The 22,695-nt window shown below is 41.7% G+C and overlaps 1 protein-coding gene across 1 annotated transcript in view; it reads right to left on the reverse strand.

Moving 5' to 3' along the window:
* Positions 1-2,288: 2,288 nt before the first annotated feature.
* The window catches only part of LOC117458804 (F-BAR and double SH3 domains protein 2-like), a 65,101-nt gene continuing 44,694 nt past the window's right edge, over positions 2,289-22,695 (reverse strand). Inside the window, exons 11-20 of the mRNA XM_034099475.2 lie at positions 18,336-18,452; positions 15,343-15,441; positions 14,866-15,018; positions 12,333-12,467; positions 11,962-12,045; positions 8,816-8,999; positions 8,060-8,286; positions 6,062-6,281; positions 5,507-5,571; positions 2,289-4,976 (exon numbers count right to left, since the gene is read on the reverse strand). Of these exons, the coding sequence (XP_033955366.1) occupies positions 4,893-4,976; positions 5,507-5,571; positions 6,062-6,281; positions 8,060-8,286; positions 8,816-8,999; positions 11,962-12,045; positions 12,333-12,467; positions 14,866-15,018; positions 15,343-15,441; positions 18,336-18,452 (1,368 nt within the window). The 3' untranslated portion in view covers positions 2,289-4,892. The remainder of the gene's footprint in view (positions 4,977-5,506; positions 5,572-6,061; positions 6,282-8,059; positions 8,287-8,815; positions 9,000-11,961; positions 12,046-12,332; positions 12,468-14,865; positions 15,019-15,342; positions 15,442-18,335; positions 18,453-22,695) is intronic.

The following is a 22,695-nucleotide window of genomic DNA, read 5'->3' on the forward strand; positions in this document are numbered from 1 at the left end:
TATAAGTACATCAGGTTTCAGAGAGCCAAGTATTTCAAGTGCTACTCAACTGGCTATAGATAAGCCAGTCCTTTATTAGTATATAAGTGCTCTGTTAGCAGTTCTTTGTTAATAGTTCTATCGCTCGAAGTGGAGTCGAAAGAGATGAGTTCTCAGTCCGGAAGGTGTGTAAGCGTTCTGCCTGCTGTCCTGATGTCAATGGGGAGCTCATTCCACCATCTTGGAGCCAGGACAGCAAACCCACGTGTTTTTGCTGATGGGAACTTGGGTCCCCCTCACAGCGAGGGTGCAGCGAGTCGTTTGGCTGATGCAGAGCGGAGTGCACGTGCTGGGGTGTACGGTTTAACCATGTCCTGGATGTAGGAAGGGCCAGATCCATTCGCAGCATGGTACGCAAGTACCATTGTCTTGAAGTGGATTCTAGCAGTTACCGGAAGCCAGTGGAGGGAGCGGAGGAGCGGCGTGGTGTGGGAAAATTTTGGAAGGTTGAAGACCAGACGAGCCGCTGCATTCTGGATGAGCTGCAGAGGTCGGATGGCACATGCAGGTAGACCAGCCAGGAGGGAGTTGCAGTAGTCTAGGCGTGAGGTGACGAGAGCCTGGACCAGAACCTGCGTGGCTTTCTGGGTCAGCTGGGGACGCATCCTCCTGATGTTGAAAAGTGTGTATCTGCAGCAGCGGGTTGTAGCAGCGATGTTTGCAGTGAAGGACAGGTTGTTATCTAGGGTCACACCCAGATTCCTTGCAGTCTGAGTCGGGGAAACAACAGAGGGGCCGATGTTGATAGTTAGGTCAAGAGTGGGACAATCTTTTCCCGGAAGGAAAAGCAGTTCAGTCTTGTCAAGGTTGAGCTTGAGATGATGAGCAGACATCCACTGAGAGATGTCAGCTAAACAAGCAGAGATGCGTGCGACGACCTGGGTCTCTGAGCGGGGAAAGGACAGAATTAATTGGGTGTCGTCAGCGTAGCAGTGGTATGAGAAACCATGCGGGCTAATGACAGATCCGAGCGAGTTTGTGTACAGGGAGAAGAGGAGGGGACCAAGAACAGAGCCCTGAGGGACCCCTGTAGTTAATTGACAAGGGTCGGACTCCGACCCTCTCCAAGTTACCCTGTAGGTACGGTCTTTGAGGTATGAGGGGAGGAGGGAAAGTGCAGAGCCTGAAACTCCAAGTTCTTGGAGAGTGCGAAGGAGGATCTGATGGTTCACCGTGTCGAATGCAGCAGACAGGTCCAACAGGATGAGGACAGAGGAGAGGGAGGCTGCTTTAGCCGTGTGCAGTTCCTCAGTGACAGCAATGAGAGCAGTTTCTGTGGAGTGGCCTGCCTTGAAACCAGACTGGTGCGGATCCAGAAGGTTGTTCTGATGGCTTATAGTAGGCTATAAACTAGGAGTAGTGTAATGTATAATATATCAACCCAGTCTCACGGCATTTCGTGTTATAGTCACGAAATTAATTTAATCTATTGATTCGTGTTCACCAACACGATTTCCCCCTTTTTTTCGTGTGACACAGAACGATTTTAAAAGCAATGTATTTCTATTGGTATGTTTCGTGCCTGCAACACGTCTTTTTGTCCGGTCGGGTCTTGGAAGACCGGAAGCTGTGTGGTTCATAAAAACATTTTCTTACTCAATATCTTAGCCTAACCCTTTTATTTGAAATAGTATAATGTCAAAGTTTTTTTTGCTGTGAGGAAAAGAAAAGAAATGGGGCAAAGAGCCGCAGAATACTGAAATCTGTATTTAAAAAAAAAATATTTCCTTATAATTTGTTATTATTTGGTGCAGGCACGAAACATGCTACCAATATTAATACATTGCTTCTAAAATTGTTCTGTGTCAGAATACTGAAATCTGAATAATTATTTTTCTCTTTTTCCTTCGAATTTGTTGTTATTTACATTGCTTTTAAAATCGTTCGGTGTGACACGAAAAAAATGTGAAAATCGCGTTGAACACGAATCAATAGATTAATTTTGTGACTAAAACACGAAATGCCGTGAGACTGTGTTGAATATATGAAACAAAACATCTATTATATGGTCAAAACAAATCAAATAAGCTCACAAATGACTCCTCGTGCTTTCTTTAGTCTTTTTATCTGATTATTTTACCTTTTTTCTTGTTTTGCGTTGTGAAAGATATTGTCTCCGTCTTGATTTTCAGTCTAATGGTGTTTCTATTGTTTAAAGCTCATGTTTGACTGTTTGGTAGCATTGTTTAGTTGCATCTTAAGTATTAAAACAGGTACAGAAAGAAAAACTGGAGACATGTTTGTTCCGTTTCATTAAGCTATCTTTATTTCACATTTATTTGTACACAATAAATACAGTTAAACATCCACGGGTGTAAATACGTCGCTCAGCAGCCTCTGCAGAGCTCCCTTTGTGAGTGTGGGCAGTTTGTCGCTGAATTTCTGATCCAGACTTTAACTTCAGTCCGACCACTGTTTATGTTCTCATCGATACAACAGGGTGAACGCAAACTTCAAAAACAAGTTTGATGTCATTCAGATCTCAAGGAGATCAACGAGAACACGGCTGACAGATATCTCTTTTTCCTATGATCCAACTTAAACAAAAGGTTTGAATAGGTTTCATTTTTAATCCTAATTCTACAGGAAACAAAAATAAGCGGTGCTAGTATTTGTACGGATATCCATCTCCAAGCTCTCTGTAAACTATTTCAAAAACACATCACAATCAAAGACACTACAACGGCTATTTAAGGCTAAATAACGCAAGATAAAAGAAAGGAAAGTATTCATACCAATATAGCAGGTACACAAAATATTCAACACACATCCACAATACTGAGAAGGAATAAGAAGACATCAAAAAGTGCTTCACTATGACAGTATACATTTTTTTTGTTTTTTTTAATCGGACAGCTAGCAGCTCAGGATGTTTCCCTCCTTAAAAATAAAGGCATGTTTAATAAACGGCACCTCAGTGTAAACTGTCACCAACTCGACGAGCAACCGGCAACTTCTACCGGCTGGAATAACATTTCTAGATCTTTATTTTACAACAAAGGAAACGTTAGACGACACAAGCGCGCTCGACGCTTCTCCCTTTAGGACTTTCCTCGCATCGGGTGCAAAGGAAACTAACGTACGTTTGAGAATTAAAAAGGTCAAAGGATTTTGATTTCTAGGAGATTCTCCCTACTGACATAAACGATCTAAACTAAAATTGCCACTTTTCCCTTTGTTGTGTTTTTTTTTCAGGAGAGGACCAGCCTCGTCCCGTTTTGATCGAGTGTGTGTGTGTGTTTGGAGACTTTGGGTTTCCTGTTGGAGCTTCATGTTCAGAACATGTCCTGATGAAGGTGTTGCATAGAAGAAATCCAATTGTAAAAACAGCTTGAGGAAATAAAAGAGTCAGAGCCACACAGGAAGTGATATAGTGAGAGACAACTGGGCGATATGGTTGAAATCCTTAATATACACTTTTTAAAAAGATATTTCCTGATATTTATATACACGGAAGATCGCTGCTTTCGCAGTAGGAACAACATATATATTTTAATAATGCCTTGATAGAGATATTTTAGATATCTCCCTGAGACGGCGGGACGCGGCGAGGCTGTGAGTCTGTGTGTGTGTTCGGGCTGGGTTTTGCTGTGTCTCGCTGTCGGCCACTGGGCTCACAGGGGGGGGGGGAGGGGGGCAGGAGCTCTAGTACAGAGAGTGAATACACAGACTACACAGAGATGCTGTGAGAAACCAATGTGAGTTTGGAACATTGAACAATGTAAATCTATTCTAGTCGACCTCAACAATGGAATTATGATCAGCAGAAACGGCCATGACGTGGGACCTTGAAGGTGACGTTTCTTTGAAGTAATGCAGATTTTAAAACCAGGAAAGTATTTGATATATAAAAAATGCATGGATATTGAGTCTCATATCACAATATTAACATAATATTGCCCTGCCCTTTTTATATCCTCATTAAAAATACACCAATAATGAAGGGTTATGACTTTGTAGCCCTCCCTTTACAGGTTTTCTCGTAATAATGATTGTGTTTCTCATTATTTATGGGGTATAGTTCACTCTGTCCAATCATATAACTGAAGGATCTGAAGCTCTTTTGGGAACATATTATACATTTTCTCACAAAGGGTTTGATTTAAAGTTAATATCAATCTCATTTTTACAGTAGAAGCCGTTCTTTATGCTCTCTGCTCGACGCCTCGACTTGGTTTACATTATTGATGCACTAAAGTTGTGCAAACAGTGTTTCGCTGGTTTTTAATGTTGGAGATGGTGGGCATATAATCTGCCCAGAGAATTCACTATTGTTGTTTGTTGCTGCTTTTTACACTTCTGTCTCAAAACACTGGGCTAAAACTGCATTTCATTGTGCAACCAGAAAGCATAATGGCAATAAAAGATGCGTAAATGGTCCCTGTGTGGAGCGGAATCACCTTTTATAGTGATTCTTGCATTCAACAGGTTTTACCGTTTGGGTAAAATACATTGTATTATCCGCCAGTCATCACTATATCATTTACTATGAGCAGAGAATTTGAAAACTGATACCAGGACTGATATTTCAGGACACTTAACAGCAGGTATTCTGTCTGTTATCGATACGTTTAGTCAGGACTGTGAAGTCAGTCCCGTCCGGAGTGAAGAGCTGGACGTTACGGATCAGAGAGGATGAATAAAATATCTGCTCTTTTTGAAGGACGGGAGTATAGTTCAGAGAAAGGCACAATGATCCTCCGCAGCACACTGACCCTGATGAGGTGATGAAAGATAAAAAGCCTTCAGGTGTGTTTTTAGTTTCCTCTGGGTTCCTTTGGGAGTGCGTTCAGAGCCGTGAAGAAGTCCGCTCTGGTTCAAAAGCAGCCGTCACCTCCAGGGTGTCGACGCCTTCACACCAGAGTGATTTCCACCTCCTCTCGGCGCTTCACCTGGCCGCGAGGGTGCTGCTTCGGGGGCGGGGGGGCGGCGCGGACCTGAACAAACATCCAGTTATTAATATACCTCGTATTGTTGTTGCTAGGGCTGCCCCCAAATAGTCGATGCATCACTAGTCGACTAATGAAGTGTTAATCGAGCAATTTTTCATTAGTCGATTAGTTATAGTTTCAGTGTTTCCGTTTCCTCTGTAGTATTTATTGGGTTGTTATTTCAGATATGAAGAATGAAAACTGGAACTAAATGTTCCGCGTGTGTCTTCGCTGCTTGTTCTCACACACACACACACACACACACACACACACACACACACACACACACACACACACACACACACACACACACACACACACACACACACACACACACACACACACACACACACACACACACACACACACACACACACACACACACACACACACACACACACACACACACTTCTGTTTTTACGCTGGCTCAAATCAATAAATTGTTAATTACAATTATTACTTCCACACCGACAAATATTGAATGGTTTCATATTAAATCTAAGTATGTAAATTATTTCTAGAGTGTGTGCACTCACAGGTCGAATGGTGCCGGAGCTGCTCTCTGGGTATTTGGGGGGTTGAGGGGAGCCTTGGACCGGACCTGAAGAGAGCAGAGAGCACAGATCAGCGTCACTTAAAGGTCCCCTATGATACTGTTTTTCATCAATATACTACAGGTCCCATATATATACAGAGCCTGTCTCTGATTGGCTGAAACCCCAAACAGATCATTGCAGCATTACCCATAATCCCCTCTGTTTCAGCCCTGCTTCCAAAGTGCTGATTCTCTGTCTGTTACTTGAGATGAAAATAAGAAGCCCCTCCCCACGCCCCTCTGAGAGACATTTGGTTACAAAGAACTCAATGGTGCTCTAGAGGAGATTCAGGTGATAAGGGGGGGGGGGGTTACCTTGTTGCTGATTGGCTAATGGTTACACAAGCCAACACATCCTTATGACATCATAAAGTGGCCAAAATCTGATCAGCTCATTTTCAGACAGGTTTTTATAGAAATGGATCAAAAAGAGAGAGAATCTTTTATGAAAAGTGGATTTTTCACAATAGGTGACCTCTAATACAGTAAATCTTACTCTGAAAGGGGCTTTTGTGGGGGGCTGGGGGGGGCCTGTGGTGTCCGTTGTGGTAGGTGGGGGGTCGTCCTGTAGGGGAGGCGGAGGCGCTGCTGGGGCTGGAGAGGGGGGAGGAAAGGGTGGGGGTCTGCAGGGTGGGGGTCTGCAGGGGGCTGCTGTGCAGAGGCTGGAAAGGGCTGCGAGGGGATCCTCCGATCTGAGCCAACGGGGAGGGGGACGCCTGGAAAACAGCAGGGGAGAAATGAGACTTACAATAAGTATCAGAAAGGAGAACGGAAGAATTCTGCAAATAAAGCCAGACTTTTTAAAGAAATAAAGCATATCTTCCAACCAGTGTTGTAGTACTCGAGACCGGTCTTATTATACATCCATGGTCGAGACCACGGCTGTTGCTGGGGATGTGATTGGATGTAAAACGCCCTGTTTAAAAAATTCAACCAATAACGTGACTTCACGTGATCCCGAATCTTTGCCCTCATGCGCCGCAATGTTTGTAAACATGGCACTGGTCTATACCGGCTGCTACCCCCTCACCTCTCGCCACCCCGTTCACACACACTCTTGCAGTGAAGATGTCGTTACATTTATGTGTGTGTGTGTATGGCTGGCTTACGGGGCTTTCACTGAGCGCAAACTCCTGAGTGAGAGAGAGAATGTGTGTGTGTGTGGCCAGGGCCGCCCCTCCCTACAGGCCAATCACGAAGGCTGCATGGGGCCCCGCCTTGCGCAGGGGGCCCCGCCCAGAGGGCCTCAGCTGCTGTGCTCTTGCTGTGGTCTTGTCTTGGTACTCTCCGGTCTTGGTAATGTCTTGGTCTTAGTACTCTCCGGTCTTGGTAATGTCTTGGTAATGTCTTGGTCTTGTATTGGTACTCTCCGGTCTTGGTAATGTCTTGGTCTTGGTACTCTCCGGTCTTGGTAATGTCTTGGTCTTAGTACTCTCCGGTCTTGCTAATATCTTGGTCTTAGTACTCTCCGGTCTTGGTAATGTCTTGGTCTTAGTACTCTCCGGTCTTGGTAATGTCTTGGTCTTAGTACTCTCCGGTCTTGGTAATGTCTTGGTCTTAGTACTCTCCGGTCTTGGTAATGTCTTGGTCTTGGTACTCTCCGGTCTTGGTAATGTCTTGGTCTTGTCTTGGTAATGTCTTGGTCTTGTCTTGGTAATGTCTTGGTCTTGTCTTGGTAATGTCTTGGTCTTGTCTTGGTAATGTCTTGGTCTTGTCTTGGTACTCTCCGGTCTTGGTAATGTCTTGGTCTTGTCTTGGTACTCTCCGGTCTTGGTAATGTCTTGGTCTTGTCTTGGTACTCTCCGGTCTTGGTAATGTCTTGGTCTTGTCTTGGTAATGTCTTGGTCTTGTCTTGGTACTCTCCGGTCTTGGTAATGTCTTGGTCTTGTCTTGGTACTCTCCGGTCTTGTCTTGGTAATGTCTTGGTCTTGTCTTGGTAATGTCTTGGTCTTGTCTTGGTAATGTCTTGGTACTCTCCGGTCTTGGTAATGTCTTGGTCTTGTCTTGGTAATGTCTTGGTCTTGTCTTGGTACTCTCCGGTCTTGGTAATGTCTTGGTCTTGTCTTGGTACTCTCCGGTCTTGGTAATGTCTTGGTCTTGTCTTGGTAATGTCTTGGTCTTGTCTTGGTACTCTCCGGTCTTGGTAATGTCTTGGTCTTGTCTTGGTACTCTCCGGTCTTGGTAATGTCTTGGTCTTGTCTTGGTAATGTCTTGGTCTTGTCTTGGTACTCTCCGGTCTTGGTAATGTCTTGGTCTTGTCTTGGTACTCTCCGGTCTTGGTAATGTCTTGGTAATGTCTTGGTAATGTCTTGGTAATGTCTTGGTCTTGTCTTGGTCTTGTCTTGGTAATGTCTTGGTCTTGTCTTGGTAATGTCTTGGTAATGTCTTGGTAATGTCTTGGTCTTGTCTTGGTCTTGTCTTGGTACTCTCCGGTCTTGGTAATGTCTTGGTCTCGGATAAGGTGGTCTCGACTAAGAGACTACTTCCAACACACCTGTGCACTGCCGCCATCTTTTTGTCCGTCTCCGTTCTCGCTACCGCAAGTCAGATCCTCCACCAGGACGGCGGGGAAAACACCAACAACCCCGTTAAACTCCCCCTCCCAGAAACCGTCGTCCTCGTGGGTTTCTCTGCTCAGGATCCGGATGATGGCGCCTTCCGGAAATGACAACTCGTCCTCTGTTTGTCCCGCGTAGTCGTACAGCGCCTTGGCAAACGACACTGCAGCAAGAGGAGGACAGGTTGAGAAACTGTTGGGAAAACACTGAAGGTCCTCTTCCAACATGAGAGTAACGTGATAACAAAGGTATCCCAACTGTAGCTGTGAACATGACAGGATGTGTGATGACCTAGAAGAGCATCAGGACTGTTTGAGACAGATGATAGCTATGTGATGAACATGATGATTCAGCCTCTATGGAGAGAGACATCAATCATGCTCATTTCTGACATGGAGCTAATCTGAACTAAACATTGAATAATCTGGTTAAATAAAGGTTTGAAATGAAATGAAATGAATACTGCTTTCTATTCCTCCATCGTGTGACTGTGTAACTCCCTCTCTTGGATATCAGCATGTGAAGGACACTGCTCAGGAACTACTTGATGCTCTGTATGTGATGACTGCTTCCATCCAGAGAGGATCACAGATACATGGATCCTGAGATTGAAGCTCAAGCCGGTGACCAGTGATATTTTTCTAACAGAAAATAGGACTAAATGGAATGTGAAAACATAATTTTCCCCTCACCGCTGGAGTCTCCGTTGACGGATCCTGTTGGGAGTTCAGTTTCCGGCTCGGTGGAGTTACTGGAGGAGTGAGAGCGAGCGTCCAGAGCAGCGAGAGCCTGCAGCATGCTGAGCAGACTGTTGGAGGAGGGCAGCTGCAGGTATTTCTCCGGGACGTAGCCCACCAGCCCACTGCGGTTTCTGGCCTAGAGAAAATGCAGAAAATATACACTTTCAAGCCGAGGTCGAGCACCACCCGACTAAAGAACATATTTTCCCACCAGGCTGTCAGGGAGCTGAACTCTCCCCCCTCCCCCCACTGGACTTTAACACCCCACACAGACACTCACATCCAGCACCAGACACTTTTTACGCTGCTATGGACAATCTTGCACTAATGTACCTCAAAGGTATTTAAGTGACTCAGGGTTTCCCACATATAGACTATACTTGGCCGCCCAGGTATATTAACGGCCGCCCAAGTATATTTTGCGACCCATTTAGTTTTTTTTCTATGTTTTTTTTGTATTCCACGCCATCTGCGATCGATTAACTTGTGGACAATGATCCCTCGCTCCCTTGCACAGATCTCGCCTCCTTCTGGCCTGTTAAGTGGCCTGCCTCACACAGGGTGACTGGCTGTCCACATGATGTGGCCTGCCGACATGGCCACTGTCATACAGATCATAAATCAAAGCCCTTGATTGGTCTCTGTGTGTCATTCAAGCTCGGGATAAGCTCAGCTCAGGTGAGGTAAAGGACTCTCTGAGTGTTTAGATAGTTAACTTAGTCTAAGTTCTCAGTGGGTCTCAAACGGTGTGGTCACCATTTATGTAAACACATATTTCCATTTGAGAGGGTAGTGATTGGTCTAATGGATAGTGAGGTGGGCTGAAGATCGGAAGGCTGTGAGTTCAAATCCCGCCAGGAACACCACCACTAGTGTGCCCTTGAGTAAGGCACTTAGCCCTTAGTTACTCCAGGGAGAATGTCCCTGTAATTGGTCGCTTTGGATAAAAGCGTCAGCTAAATGAAATGTAATGTGATTAGTAAAATATGCATGAATAAATAAATAAAAAGTTAACTAGGTGAAAAAAGGTAAGATACACTTTTAAAACTTGTTGAGAGAAAACTAGTCTTTGCTGCTGCCTCAAAGAGGAGCAGGGAGGAGAGGAGGGAGACAGGAGAGGCTGATTCAGGAGCCCAGACACACTCACAACTATAAATGAACCAAAAATAAATTAATAAACAAGTTTCAGTGTTTTTTTCATATTGGAAATGGGATGTTGTTGGTTATGGCCATGATTTTATGATTATTGAAATGTATACAGTTCTGTTTAATATAGGTGTTTCCATAGATCTAGTCTCTTTATTTTCCCCTCAAAATGCACCAGATTGATGCATTTAACTCCAAAATAAAATCTTACCGGGGGGGCATGCCCCTGGACACCCCAAGAGGATTTGAGATCGTCCCCCACTAAAAATCACATGGATAGGTTCCTAAATACATTTATAAATACATTAATTTTTTTAAATAGTAACCCATTTCCATATGTTCATGTGTGGGTAGTAGATTTAAACTATATGGCTATCATTATGGGCCCTGCCTGTACCTGTTCACTCTGCCATCGCGTGAAGGGTCTGCTAACAAGCGACCAACAGAAAGGTTAATGTTAATGTTGTTGCACGTCACCTCAACCCCCCCCCCCCCCCGCTACCACCCACCCCCCAAGTATATTTCAGATCTGTGGGAAACACTGTGACTGTTATTTTGTATATATTAGGGATCGACCGATATGGCTTTTTCAAGGCCGATACCGATACCGATTATTAGTAATCAAGGAGACCGATAACCGATATTTGGAACCGATATACATTTGCAGTAAAATCAGAAAATCTTGGTGTCAAAATGTAGAATAACACAAACTCCAACACAACTTCTTTGAAATGCATTTAAGCATATATTATGTTTAATGAACTTTTAAACATCTTACAACTGGTTTCCTCTCTGTGCCCTTTTCTTTAGTGCAGCCATCTGCAATGAGTTAGAGAGAGACAAGAAGTGGGGCAGCAGGCTGACATGCTTAACTAACAATAATGCTTAATTTATTATATCAAACCAATGCCTGTCTATCTAGCATAACATCCCAATAAGCTGCTAGCAACTGCAAAACCCTGGTGCTAGCTAATGTTTTGCAAACTATTAAAAGCGAGGCTATTGCAGTAGACCTAACGTTAGTCTAGTAGCCTCACTTCTAATATGTTGCTAACCATCAGCTGGATACATGTTGGCTAGCTAATGAGCTTCACATATCGACCTGAAAAACTGCGAGGCTCCACTCGCAGCCCCCCCCCCTCCCCTCCGCACCACAGTTACTCCGCTGCGAGACGCTGCACGCACCCCCAACTCTGACTGACTTCCCGCATCCCTGTGTAACTGGGAAACTGATAGAATTGGATCATAAGATCGTGTTTTTGCAACCTCAGCATAGGGGAATGGGATGTTTATTGAACTTCGGTTTAACACATGTCGCTCAGCGCTGCTGCTTGCTTCAGTCTGTGTCTGCGTTCTTCGCACCTGCCTGTAATCTGAGAAGGTCCAGCCTCACTGGCTGGCTCCCGCCCAGAAAATCTTCAGTGATAGCCTATCAGATAGCGCTGAGGCGGGACATTGCTCATGTACACAAGAGTGGTGACTGAAGCCAGAGAAACGGCCGCATCAGAGCCAAAGTTTTATCGGCAATTTGATAAAAAAAAGGCCGATACCGATAATCTGTCAAATGCGGAATATCGGCCCCGATAATCGGCCAGGCCGATACAGGTATACATGTGTCTGTTGATTGTGTATATATAGGATATACATATTTGTATATATATTTGTATTCGGGATTGTGGGAAACGGTATTTCGATCTCTCTACACACAAACTGAAAGATTGATAATTAAGTTGACTTTGACTTTCAGTGGGAAAGTCCACAGCAAACGTCATCAAATAAACACAATGAGCTGGGGTTAAAATATTCTGCAGCAGGGATATCCAACCGAGTACTTTTGTGTATTAGTAGCTACATACTTCTGAGACATTGTACTTACAATTCTAAACGAATAGCCCTTTTAAGTTGATATCAAACATGCTTAACTTGAATTAGTGAATGTATATTTAGCGCACCTTGACCCAGTCCTCCATGTCTCCGTCATCAATGACCTCCAAGATCTCCTGCTCCTCGATGGTCAGCTCATCTGGCTGCGACGACTGCAAACAAGGAAACAGCATTTGTTAAAAAACTAAACTGAAAGCTAAATGATTTCTAGCAACTGGATACTTTTTATTTTATAGATTTGTTAGCATTATTTTGTAATCTGCCAAATGTCTAATGTTGGGAATGTTCGGTTGTAATGTGATAAATGTTAAAAAAAGTGACATGGAAGCTTTCTACCTTAGGCAACATCATGGTCTGGTTCCAACTCTCAATTTGTGTTGTCGCTCATTTTTCTTTTGTATTCAATCAATTTTTCCCACTATTGTGTTTTCTACGGTACCTTGTAGGAGTAGAGGACTTTGCAGGTGAGCGGATAGTTCTTCAAGGTGCTGGAGGGACTCGAGCTGCTGTCGTCTAAAACCTCCCCGCTGTCCTCCATCTCCTCCTCGTCCTCTCGCTCCAAATCCGCCGTTCCCTGCAGGAAAATTAAAGATATTATATGTAACTGATCACAATTGATTATCTGCACTCTTATGGTTACAACAGAGTTTGGCACATATGTCAAAAGTACACACATCCTTTACTCAAGTAGAAGTACAGATACTCATGTTTAAAAATACTCTGGTAAAAGTAGAAGTACTGACTAAACTTCTTTACTCAAGTGAAAGTAAAAAGGCTTTGAAGTGTACTTCAGTAAAAAGTACCCATAGCTAGCAGCTGCTTTAAAGAGTACCTGACCTCCCTTTATATTAACAGAACAATAATGTCATTGTTAGCTAATGAATGTTTCCATGCTGAACAACGGCAACATGACAACGTTTCCATTGGTCCCTCTTCTTTAGAGAAGACCAGGAAGTGATGGATACACGGATCGTGTTCCAATCAATAGGCACGCAGTGACTCTGAAGAATAATGATCACGCACCAAACACACATTCAGACTAAAGGAACCAGCTGTTTGGAAAATGAGAGAAGTAGAAAGTACAGGTACTTGAGTTCAACATGTAAGAAGTAGAAAGTACAGGTATTTGAGTTCAACATGTAAGAAGTAGAAAGTACAGGTATTTGAGTTCAACATGTGAGAAGTAGAAAGTACAGGTATTTGAGTTCAACATGTAAGAAGTAGAAAGTACAGGTATTTGAGTTCAACATGTAAGAAGTAGAAAGTACAGGTATTTGAGTTCAACATGTAAGAAGTAGAAAGTACAGGTATTTGGGTTCAACATGTAAGAAGTAGAAAGTACAGGTATTTGTGTTCAACATGTAAGAAGTAGAAAGTACAGGTATTTGAGTTCAACATGCAAGAAGTAGAAAGTACAGGTATTTGTGTTCAACATGTAAGAAGTAGAAAGTACAGGTATTTGTGTTCAACATGTAAGAATAGAAAGTACAGGTATTTGAGTTCAACATGTAAGAAGTAGAAAGTTCAGGTATTTGAGTTCAACATGCAAGAAGTAGAAAGTACAGGTATTTGTGTTCAACATGTAAGAAGTAGAAAGTACAGGTATTTGTGTTCAACATGTAAGAATAGAAAGTACAGGTATTTGAGTTCAACATGTAAGAAGTAGAAAGTACAGGTATTTGTGTTCAACATGTAAGAAGTAGAAAGTACAGGTATTTGTGTTCAACATGTAAGAAGTAGAAAGTACAGGTATTTGTGTTCAACATGTAAGAAGTAGAAAGTACAGGTATTTGTGTTCAACATGTAAAAAGTAGAAGTACAGGTATTTGTGTTCAACATGTAAGAAGTAAAAAGTACAGGTATTTGTGTTCAACATGTAAGAAGTAGAAAGTACAGGTATTTGGGTTCAAAATGTAAGAAGTAGAAAGTACAGCTATTTGTGTTCAACATGTAAGAAGTAGAAAGTACAGGTATTTGAGTTCAACATGTAAGAAGTAGAAAGTACAGGTATTTGGGTTCAACATGTAAGAAGTAGAAAGTACAGGTATTTGTGTTCAAAATGTGAGAAGTAGAAAGTACAGGTATTTGAGTTCAACATGTAAGAAGTAGAAAGTACAGGTATTTGGGTTCAACATGTAAGAAGTAGAAAGTACAGGTATTTGTGTTCAAAATGTGAGAAGTAGAAAGTACAGGTATTTGAGTTCAACATGTAAGAAGTAGAAAGTACAGGTATTTGGGTTCAAAATGTAAGAAGTAGAAAGTACAGGTATTTGTGTTCAACATGTAAGAAGTAGAAAGTACAGGTATTTGAGTTCAACATGTAAGAAGTAGAAAGTACAGGTATTTGAGTTCAACATGTAAGAAGTAGAAAGTACAGGTATTTGGGTTCAACATGTAAGAAGTAGAAAGTACAGGTATTTGTGTTCAACATGTAAGAAGTAGAAAGTACAGGTATTTGTGTTCAATATGTGAGAAGTAGAAAGTACAGGTATTTGTGTTCAATATGTAAGAAGTAGAAAGTACAGGTATTTGTGTTCAACATGTAAGAAGTAGAAAGTACAGGTATTTGGGTTCAACATGTGAGAAGTAGAAAGTACAGGTATTTGTGTTCAACATGTAAGAAGTAGAAAGTACAGGTATTTGGGTTCAACATGTGAGAAGTAGAAAGTACAGATATTTGTGTTCAACATGTAAGAAGTAGAAAGTACAGGTATTTGTGTTCAACATGTAAGAAGTAGAAAGTACAGGTATTTGTGTTCAAAATGTGAGAAGTAGAAAGTACAGGTATTTGTGTAAAAAGTCGTAAGAAAAATAAGTAGTGGAGTAAAGTACTGATACCAGACAAATGTACTTGAGTGCAGTAACAAAGTATTTGTACTCCACTACCTCCCACCTCTGAAGTTTGATGACAACTAAAAGAGGTTACAAATATGAAAAATAATGTGTAAGAGTTGTGCAGTTGTGGGTCTTACAGAGAGTGAAGGATCATGGGTATTGAGGTTGTTCCAGCGCTCGTTCTCCAGCTCCTCCATCACTTGGTTCATGGCGCTCTTCAGCCACGTTTCCACGGCAACACCCGCCTGCCGAAGCAACTCCAGACGAGCCTCGGCCTTCACTTTCACCGTCTGCAAGATAAATCAATAAAACATGACGACATGCTGAAACAATATTTCTATGCGTGTTACTTATAGCGGTAATTTTTGGCTTATATTTTGAGTTAATTAGCTTAAAGTTAACATTTATTGTCTCTCTTACACATGAGGTTTTTTTTGTTTCACAGCAATGATACAAATTATGCATTTTTGCATTTCAGGTACACCCTGGAAAAATACAACATTGGATTGTAGCACAGTAGTATTTGAGCCTAGTCTGTGTCATTTCATCTGTTTAACCACTAGAGGGAGCACTGGGGCCACATTCAGGAACAAGATCACACACACACAAGTTACCTCTGCCCTCCGGAGACTCTGCCTGGCGACCTCCATCTTGGTCTCCAGCTCAGTGTTGTTCTGCTCTGAGGACTCCTGCGTCCCGTATCCCTCCATAGCCTGAAAACACATCACAACAAATACTAATGTCATCATAAAGTTATAAAAACACAGGATTTAAACCCAATAATAACAAATAAATCTATGTATTGAAGACATTTTACTCGAGAGAAACTTCATTAACGAACATCTTTGAGACTTTATTTATTTGCATTACATATTTATTTTGAACTTCATGAGAATTTTGGCACATTTATTGGACAATTTCGGTGTAAAACTACAGCTTTTAAAAAAACAGAATAGCACTTCCATTTTAATTTAGATATATTTTTCGTTTTTTTTAAATATTGTTTTTAAATGGCATTTTCTCTTACTATATTTATGATATGTATCAAAACAGCAAAGCCAGTTCTGTGTAATAAAGAGCGACTTAATAAACCGGATATGGATTCTGAGAGAGAGCGACTCATTTCCTTATTAATGGAAGTGCGTTGATCCTTGTTTGCTGGAAAATAAACGTCATGCAATTCCTTATCTTCACCTGTTTACAATAAAATAATGGGTGACAATTAAGTAATGATAAGGAAGTCTTATCCTGTATTGCATCACTCCCTCATATTTCCCTTCACACATGGCTCATGATTTTATGATCCCAGGCTTATTAATATCAAACTAACCTACGTGGTTACAGTAAAAGGACAAATTCCAGTGTAGTGGGAACATATATTCGTTAGTCATTAACACAACACTGACCTCTTTAACTTCCTTCAATACATTTTACAGGGCTCCTGCAGGTTTCACCAACTCAAATGTAAGACTTTTTAAGACCACTTTGAATAGAATTTAGGACCTATTTCACGGCAAGAAAGTATGAAGGAAAATTGCTATGAAAGAAGAAATACGTCCCATAATTATTTACAAAGTAAATGTATTCATGTTCAACATGAGAACGATGACTGAACATAACAGTACACAGAACTGTGTTAGCCAAAAAGTGTGTGTGTGTGTGTGTGTGTGTGTGTGTGTGTGTGTGTGTGTGTGTGTGTGTGTGTGTGTGTGTGTGTGTGTGCATGTGTGTGAGTGAGTGACAAGAGCTATAGAGCTCTGCTGTCTTCATGTTGTTGTATGATTGGTGTTTAGCTGCGGTATTTAGCGTCCACAGCACCTCCGCTTTTAGGGTTGACGTAGACTCAAACGTCGCCCGGAGGTCCCCCGATGTTTTTGCGGGAGTAGCTGCACTAGCAAAACAAACACACATTTTGTTTGCAAAAGGTGCAGCGGGCTTCAAACACGTCCCCTCCACTGAACTTACACTTCCCCATATTTATTTGTAAGTAGATTCGAAGATACCTGAGTTTCTGACTGCCGCTAGCTGAAGCTTGGTTGCTAGGTTACTAGTCGGGTGTTCTCCGATAAGGGGCCGGGGGAAACAAAGTTAGTGATTACTGGTTCCATGTTGATTTATTTCAATACAGATTGTTGGGGGGAACTGAAAGGCTCTTACCGTACTGGTTACTTTGCAGCACGGACATTTCCCCCCAAAAATATTTAGACGCTATCGCAACACAGAAGTACCTTTCAAATCCCATCATTTTGAAGACTTTCAAAATCATATTTAAGACCTTTCTTATTTTTTTGATCATATTTAAGACTTTTTAAGGCCTTAAATTCTGATTATCAAAATTAAGAGTTTTTAAGAACCCGCTGGAACCCGGTTTTAACATCTGTAAATCTGCTTAAAATCAAAGAGAAATAATTTATAAATTGTCTGAGAATCATCACAAAGTCTATTTAACATATTTTCGCTGATGCTAATTTGCCAAAATGTGAAGAAATTCAAGCAAAAATAAACACGAACAAAAGACAGGACATCTGTGAGTGCCTGTGTTTTGTTTCTATTGATCCTCACCACTACTCCGCACCCGATGCATTATTTATAGTATTGGCATTTGGTGCTTTGCTACTTCCAACAATGAGAAATAACCTTACACCAACTAATGTAACACAGTTAATGTTATGTTCCGCTGTTTTTGTAACCACACAAGGAACATACGACAGCAAATGGCGATGTGTTAAATGATTGATAAACTGATTTATGGATTTACAACTTCCTTGTAAAAAAAGGTTAATTTGTGTGTTTTACTGCTTTTTTATACTGTTTTAAAAACAAGTCACAAATAGGCAAACCATTTCTAAAGCAGGATTTTCCTGAACGACAGTCCTGCTTTAGAAATGAGTGTCCTCCAGGATCTACTAGGGAAATTACCCAGATTACGTAGACCAGGTTTTACTTTGACATGACATTTAAGAGATCATAAAGATAAGAGACTTTATTGTCATCCATCCATATACAGTACACAAAGGAACCGGGGCAGGCTGACGGTAACCGGTTTACTTTCAGGGGTAGTTCAGATTTTGTTTAGTGGGGCTGAAGGATGCCAAACTGTTTATGTGTACCTGGGTGTTTGTATTAGTAATATAGCATATATTTGTGATGGCTAAGTATCCCACTTTAATTAACTAAATATAATGAATAATGTAGAAGGATGAGAGTTTGTGAAACATTGTTTTATATTGTACATATTGTTATTGCACAACAGTTCAACACACCATATTTCTTTGAGTTAAAATGTGGTTGCTAATTCGCTACCTGAGTCTGAAGCAACGCTGAATTACCATGTCTTATATCTACTTTCACAACTAATAATGTTAATACAGGCTGCTAGTTTACCACTTTTTCTGTTTTATATGTTTACCTACTTTCTTAATGCTGCTTATTATTTGTATACCCTGTACTTATTTCCTCTCGTATTTGCCTTTTATCTGCACTGGCTCTACGCTGTAAAGTTTCACATTTGATGAATGTGGATATATCAACAGGATATGTTGACAGGATCTCCCTCTTGAATCCTGCCTACAGCTTCATGTGTTCCTCAGTGTGATCTGGTTCTCACCCGCTGTGTGTGGATGATGCTCTTGTATTCTCGGGCCACGCGACTCGCCCATTTCCTCGCCTCTTTATCCAGACTCTGCTCCTCCGTCGTGCCGCTATCTTTTTGCAGCTCCAGCACCTGCAAACACACGGAGAGAATGTGAGATATAATACAAAATAATCATGGGAGACATGTTTTTAGGGGGCAATTATTGGGGCCCTTTTATGCTTTGGGGGGGGGGGGGGGTTCCCTCTCCTGTAGTGACTGGGCTCTGGTTTCAGACAGAGGGTGAAAAGAGGTGCTGCAGCACAGGCAGTATGAGAAGAATAAAGAGCTTTTTGAACATTAAAGCATGGAGACATGTAGAGACACTACATACTGATATACACCTGAACATCAGCAGGAGAGGACTCTTTAAAGTAGAGACACTATATACTGATATACACCTGAACATCAGCAGGAGAGGACTCTTTAAAGTAGAGACACTACATACTGATATACACCTGAACATCAGCAGGAGAGGACTCTTTAAAGTAGAGACACTACATACTGATATACACCTGAACATCAGCAGGCGAGGACTCTTTAAAGTAGAGACACTACATACTGATATACACCTGAACATCAGCAGGAGAGGACTCTTTAAAGTAGAGACACTATATACTGATACACCTGAACATCAGCAGGAGAGGACTCTTTAAAGTAGAGATACTACATACTGATATACACCTGAACATCAGCAGGAGAGGACTCTTTAAAGTAGAGACACTATACTGATATACACCTGAACATCAGCAGGAGAGGACTCTTTAAAGTAGAGACACTACATACTGATATACACCTGAACATCAGCAGGAGAGGACTCTTTAAAGTAGAGACACTATATACTGATATACACCTGAACATCAGCAGGAGAGGACTCTTTAAAGTAGAGATACTACATACTGATATACACCTGAACATCAGCAGGAGAGGACTCTTTAAAGTAGAGACACTATACTGATATACACCTGAACATCAGCAGGAGAGGACTCTTTAAAGTAGAGACACTACATACTGATGTACACCTGAACATCAGCAGGAGACTGAGGAGAGGACTCTTTAAAGTAGAGACACTACATACTGATATACACCTGAACATCAGCAGGAGACTGAGGAGAGGACTCTTTAAAGTAGAGACACTACATACTGATATACACCTGAACATCAGCAGGAGAGAACTCTTTAAAGTAGAGACACTACATACTGATATACACCTGAACATCAGCAGGAGAGGACTCTTTAAAGTAAAGACACTACATACTGATATACACCTGAACATCAGCAGGAGAGGACTCTTTAAAGTAGAGACACTAGATACTGATATACACCTGAACATCAGCAGGAGAGGACTCTTTAAAGTAGAGACACTACATACTGATATACACCTGAACATCAGCAGGAGAGGACTCTTTAAAGTAGAGACAATACATACACCTGAACATCAGCAGGAGAGGACTCTTTAAAGTAGAGACACTACATACTGATATACACCTGAACATCAGCAGGAGAGGACTCTTTAAAGTAGAGACACTACATACTGCATATACACCTGAACATCAGCAGACGAGGACTCTTTAAAGTAGAGACACTACATACTGATATACACCTGAACATCAGCAGGAGAGGACTCTTTAAAGTAGAGACACTACATCCTGAATTACACCTGAACATCAGCAGGAGAGGACTCTTTAAAGTAGAGACACTACATACTGATATACACCTGGACATCAGCAGGAGAGAACTCTTAAAGTAGAGACACTACATACTGATATACACCTGGACATCAGCAGGAGAGGACTCTTTAAAGTAGAGACACTACATACTGATATACACCTGAACATCAGCAGGAGAGGACTCTTTAAAGTAGAGACACTACATACTGATATACACCTGAACATCAGCAGGAGAGGACTCTTTAAAGTAGAGACACTACATCCTGATATACACCTGAACATCAGCAGGAGAGGACTCTTTAAAGTAGAGACACTACACACTGATATACACCTGATCATCAGCAGGAGAGGACTCTTTAAAGTAGAGACACTACATCCTGATATACACCTGAACATCAGCAGGAGAGGACTCTTTAAAGTAGAGACACTACATCCTGATATACACCTGAACATCAGCAGGAGAGGACTCTTTAAAGTAGAGACACTACATCCTGATATACACCTGATCATCAGCAGGAGAGGACTCTTTAAAGTAGAGACACTACATCCTGATATACACCTGAACATCAGCAGGAGAGGACTCTTTAAAGTAGAGACACTACATACTGATATACACCTGAACATAAGCAGAATAAGGCCCCTTTAATATCCTAGAAAAAATATCTTCAGCAGAAAGAGGTTGTTTGTCCACATGATCCACCCTTTCCTTCAGACTACCTCACATAGAAACACAATTCAATCTTTATGAAGTATTGCTTAATGCAGTGACCCACCCGAACACGTCTAAAAGGGCCTTGTAGTTTCTGAAATGTCACAGAGAGAACCACACATTTAAAGTTGTGTTTATAACTTCTGTTTTGTCAATGTGCCAACTTCCTCTTGACATATTGCATGTGCCTGGTTTTAAAAAGAGCTCTGTAGGAAAGACATACACGGGAGCGGAGCTGAAATAGAGCATTTGTTTCGGCGTCACCTCTATTCATTCAGCTGGTACGGTACATCATCAAGGAAACATTCATCTTACATTTATTTATAAAGTCATAACCCAGCTGGCTCTCAAATATGTACGAAGAGGGGGAAATATATTTTTAAACTGAGAAACAGTGAAGAGCAAACAGCTTCTCTCAGTCATGAAGAGAATATAAATAAATAAATAAAACCCCTGGTTGTTTCTGATAGCTTTAAATGTTCAGCAATCACACTTTACTTAAAGTATAAAATCTAAATATATCCAACTGCTATTTTATTTTACCTTACACAGGGTGCAGCAGGGGCAGATACACATAATGTTTCCCTTATTACACAGTTTAATGGAATACTTAATTATGATTGGTCAACTCGGACAGTCCAGAGGTTGTTCATTTTCGCTAACAGACCGTTGCTAAGGAGAGCAGACCGTTGCTAAGGAGGATCAAGGGACTTTGGGTGTGTCTCACTTCGGTTATTTTTCATTTCCTCACTCCTCGGGCTCGGTGTCACTGGAAGTTGATTTGTCTGCGCCATCTTGAGTAACGTTCCCAGTGGCCTTATTTGTGTCGGAGGACCGAGGATCGAGGATCGATAACGGAGGAGCGATAACGGAGGAACTACCAGACCATCCTCTGGTGAAATCCTCAGACACTCGCCCCACCCCCTTACTGTGTATCGCTCACTGATTGGACGATGCAGCGCATGCACTGGCTGCTGTCAGACGATCAGCTGTGCGGCGTCATCACAAACGGACGTCGCTTCACGTGACGCTCCGGAGGAAACGACGTTCCATTGCTCCTAAAACTCATTTCCCTGCTTCTCGTGGTTTCCTTGCGTCTCTCCTTGCTTCCCTGGTGGGAGGGACTAGTCGCAGGGAAACAACGCAAGTGAGGGACGCAAGGAATCCATTCAACCGAAGTGAGATGCAGCCTATGTGCAGTCATATCAATCAGCAGAAATAAGTCAATTTAACGTCAGCTGTGGACAAACATTCGTTTTCACTTTTCATCCATCGAAAATTTTTAATTAATTAATCTTTATATTTCTGTATTTTTGGAGATGAACATTTGTATTTTCAAAACAGCTTGGAGAAGACTCTGAATAAATGTTGATCTATTCTATACCATGTATGAAGGCCTATTTCTGAGACTAAGTATACATATGAGAAAGATATTAACAAATGCTTTCATTTTCTTGTAAATAAACGTAATGGATTTACAGACTCTGTGGAATTTGTTTGTATATTTGCAAACAACAAAATGCTTCTGTTGAAGTGTTTTACATTTAAAGAATACAAATAATGCACACATTGTCAATCTTTTCACACAAATAATACTGAGACACATCTTCCTACATCTGGCAGTGATTGGTTCAGCTCTAATTTAACATGGCAGTCTCTTAATAAACCAAATATGGACATTACTGCATTTCATTTTGAGATTTCTTCTTTTAGGATTGATACAAATGCCTAAAATGTGAGCTAAGAGCAGAGTGTGTGTGGAGGGCCTGGGTGGGGAGGGGCATGCTCTCTGATGAGGCTCACAATGCCTCCTTTTCACAGATGAACCGCCCTCCCTCCCAGTTCAGCCCTATTCCTTACCGGATCCCTCTCTGTCTGCTGCGAGTGGTGAGGGAGGGGAGGGAGAGAGGGGAGAGAGGGAGAGAGGGAAGCTCTCCACCACTAATGTTTTCTTTAG

Source organism: Pseudochaenichthys georgianus, chromosome 14 (genome assembly GCF_902827115.2).
Source record: "Pseudochaenichthys georgianus chromosome 14, fPseGeo1.2, whole genome shotgun sequence".
NCBI lineage: Eukaryota > Metazoa > Chordata > Actinopteri > Perciformes > Channichthyidae > Pseudochaenichthys > Pseudochaenichthys georgianus.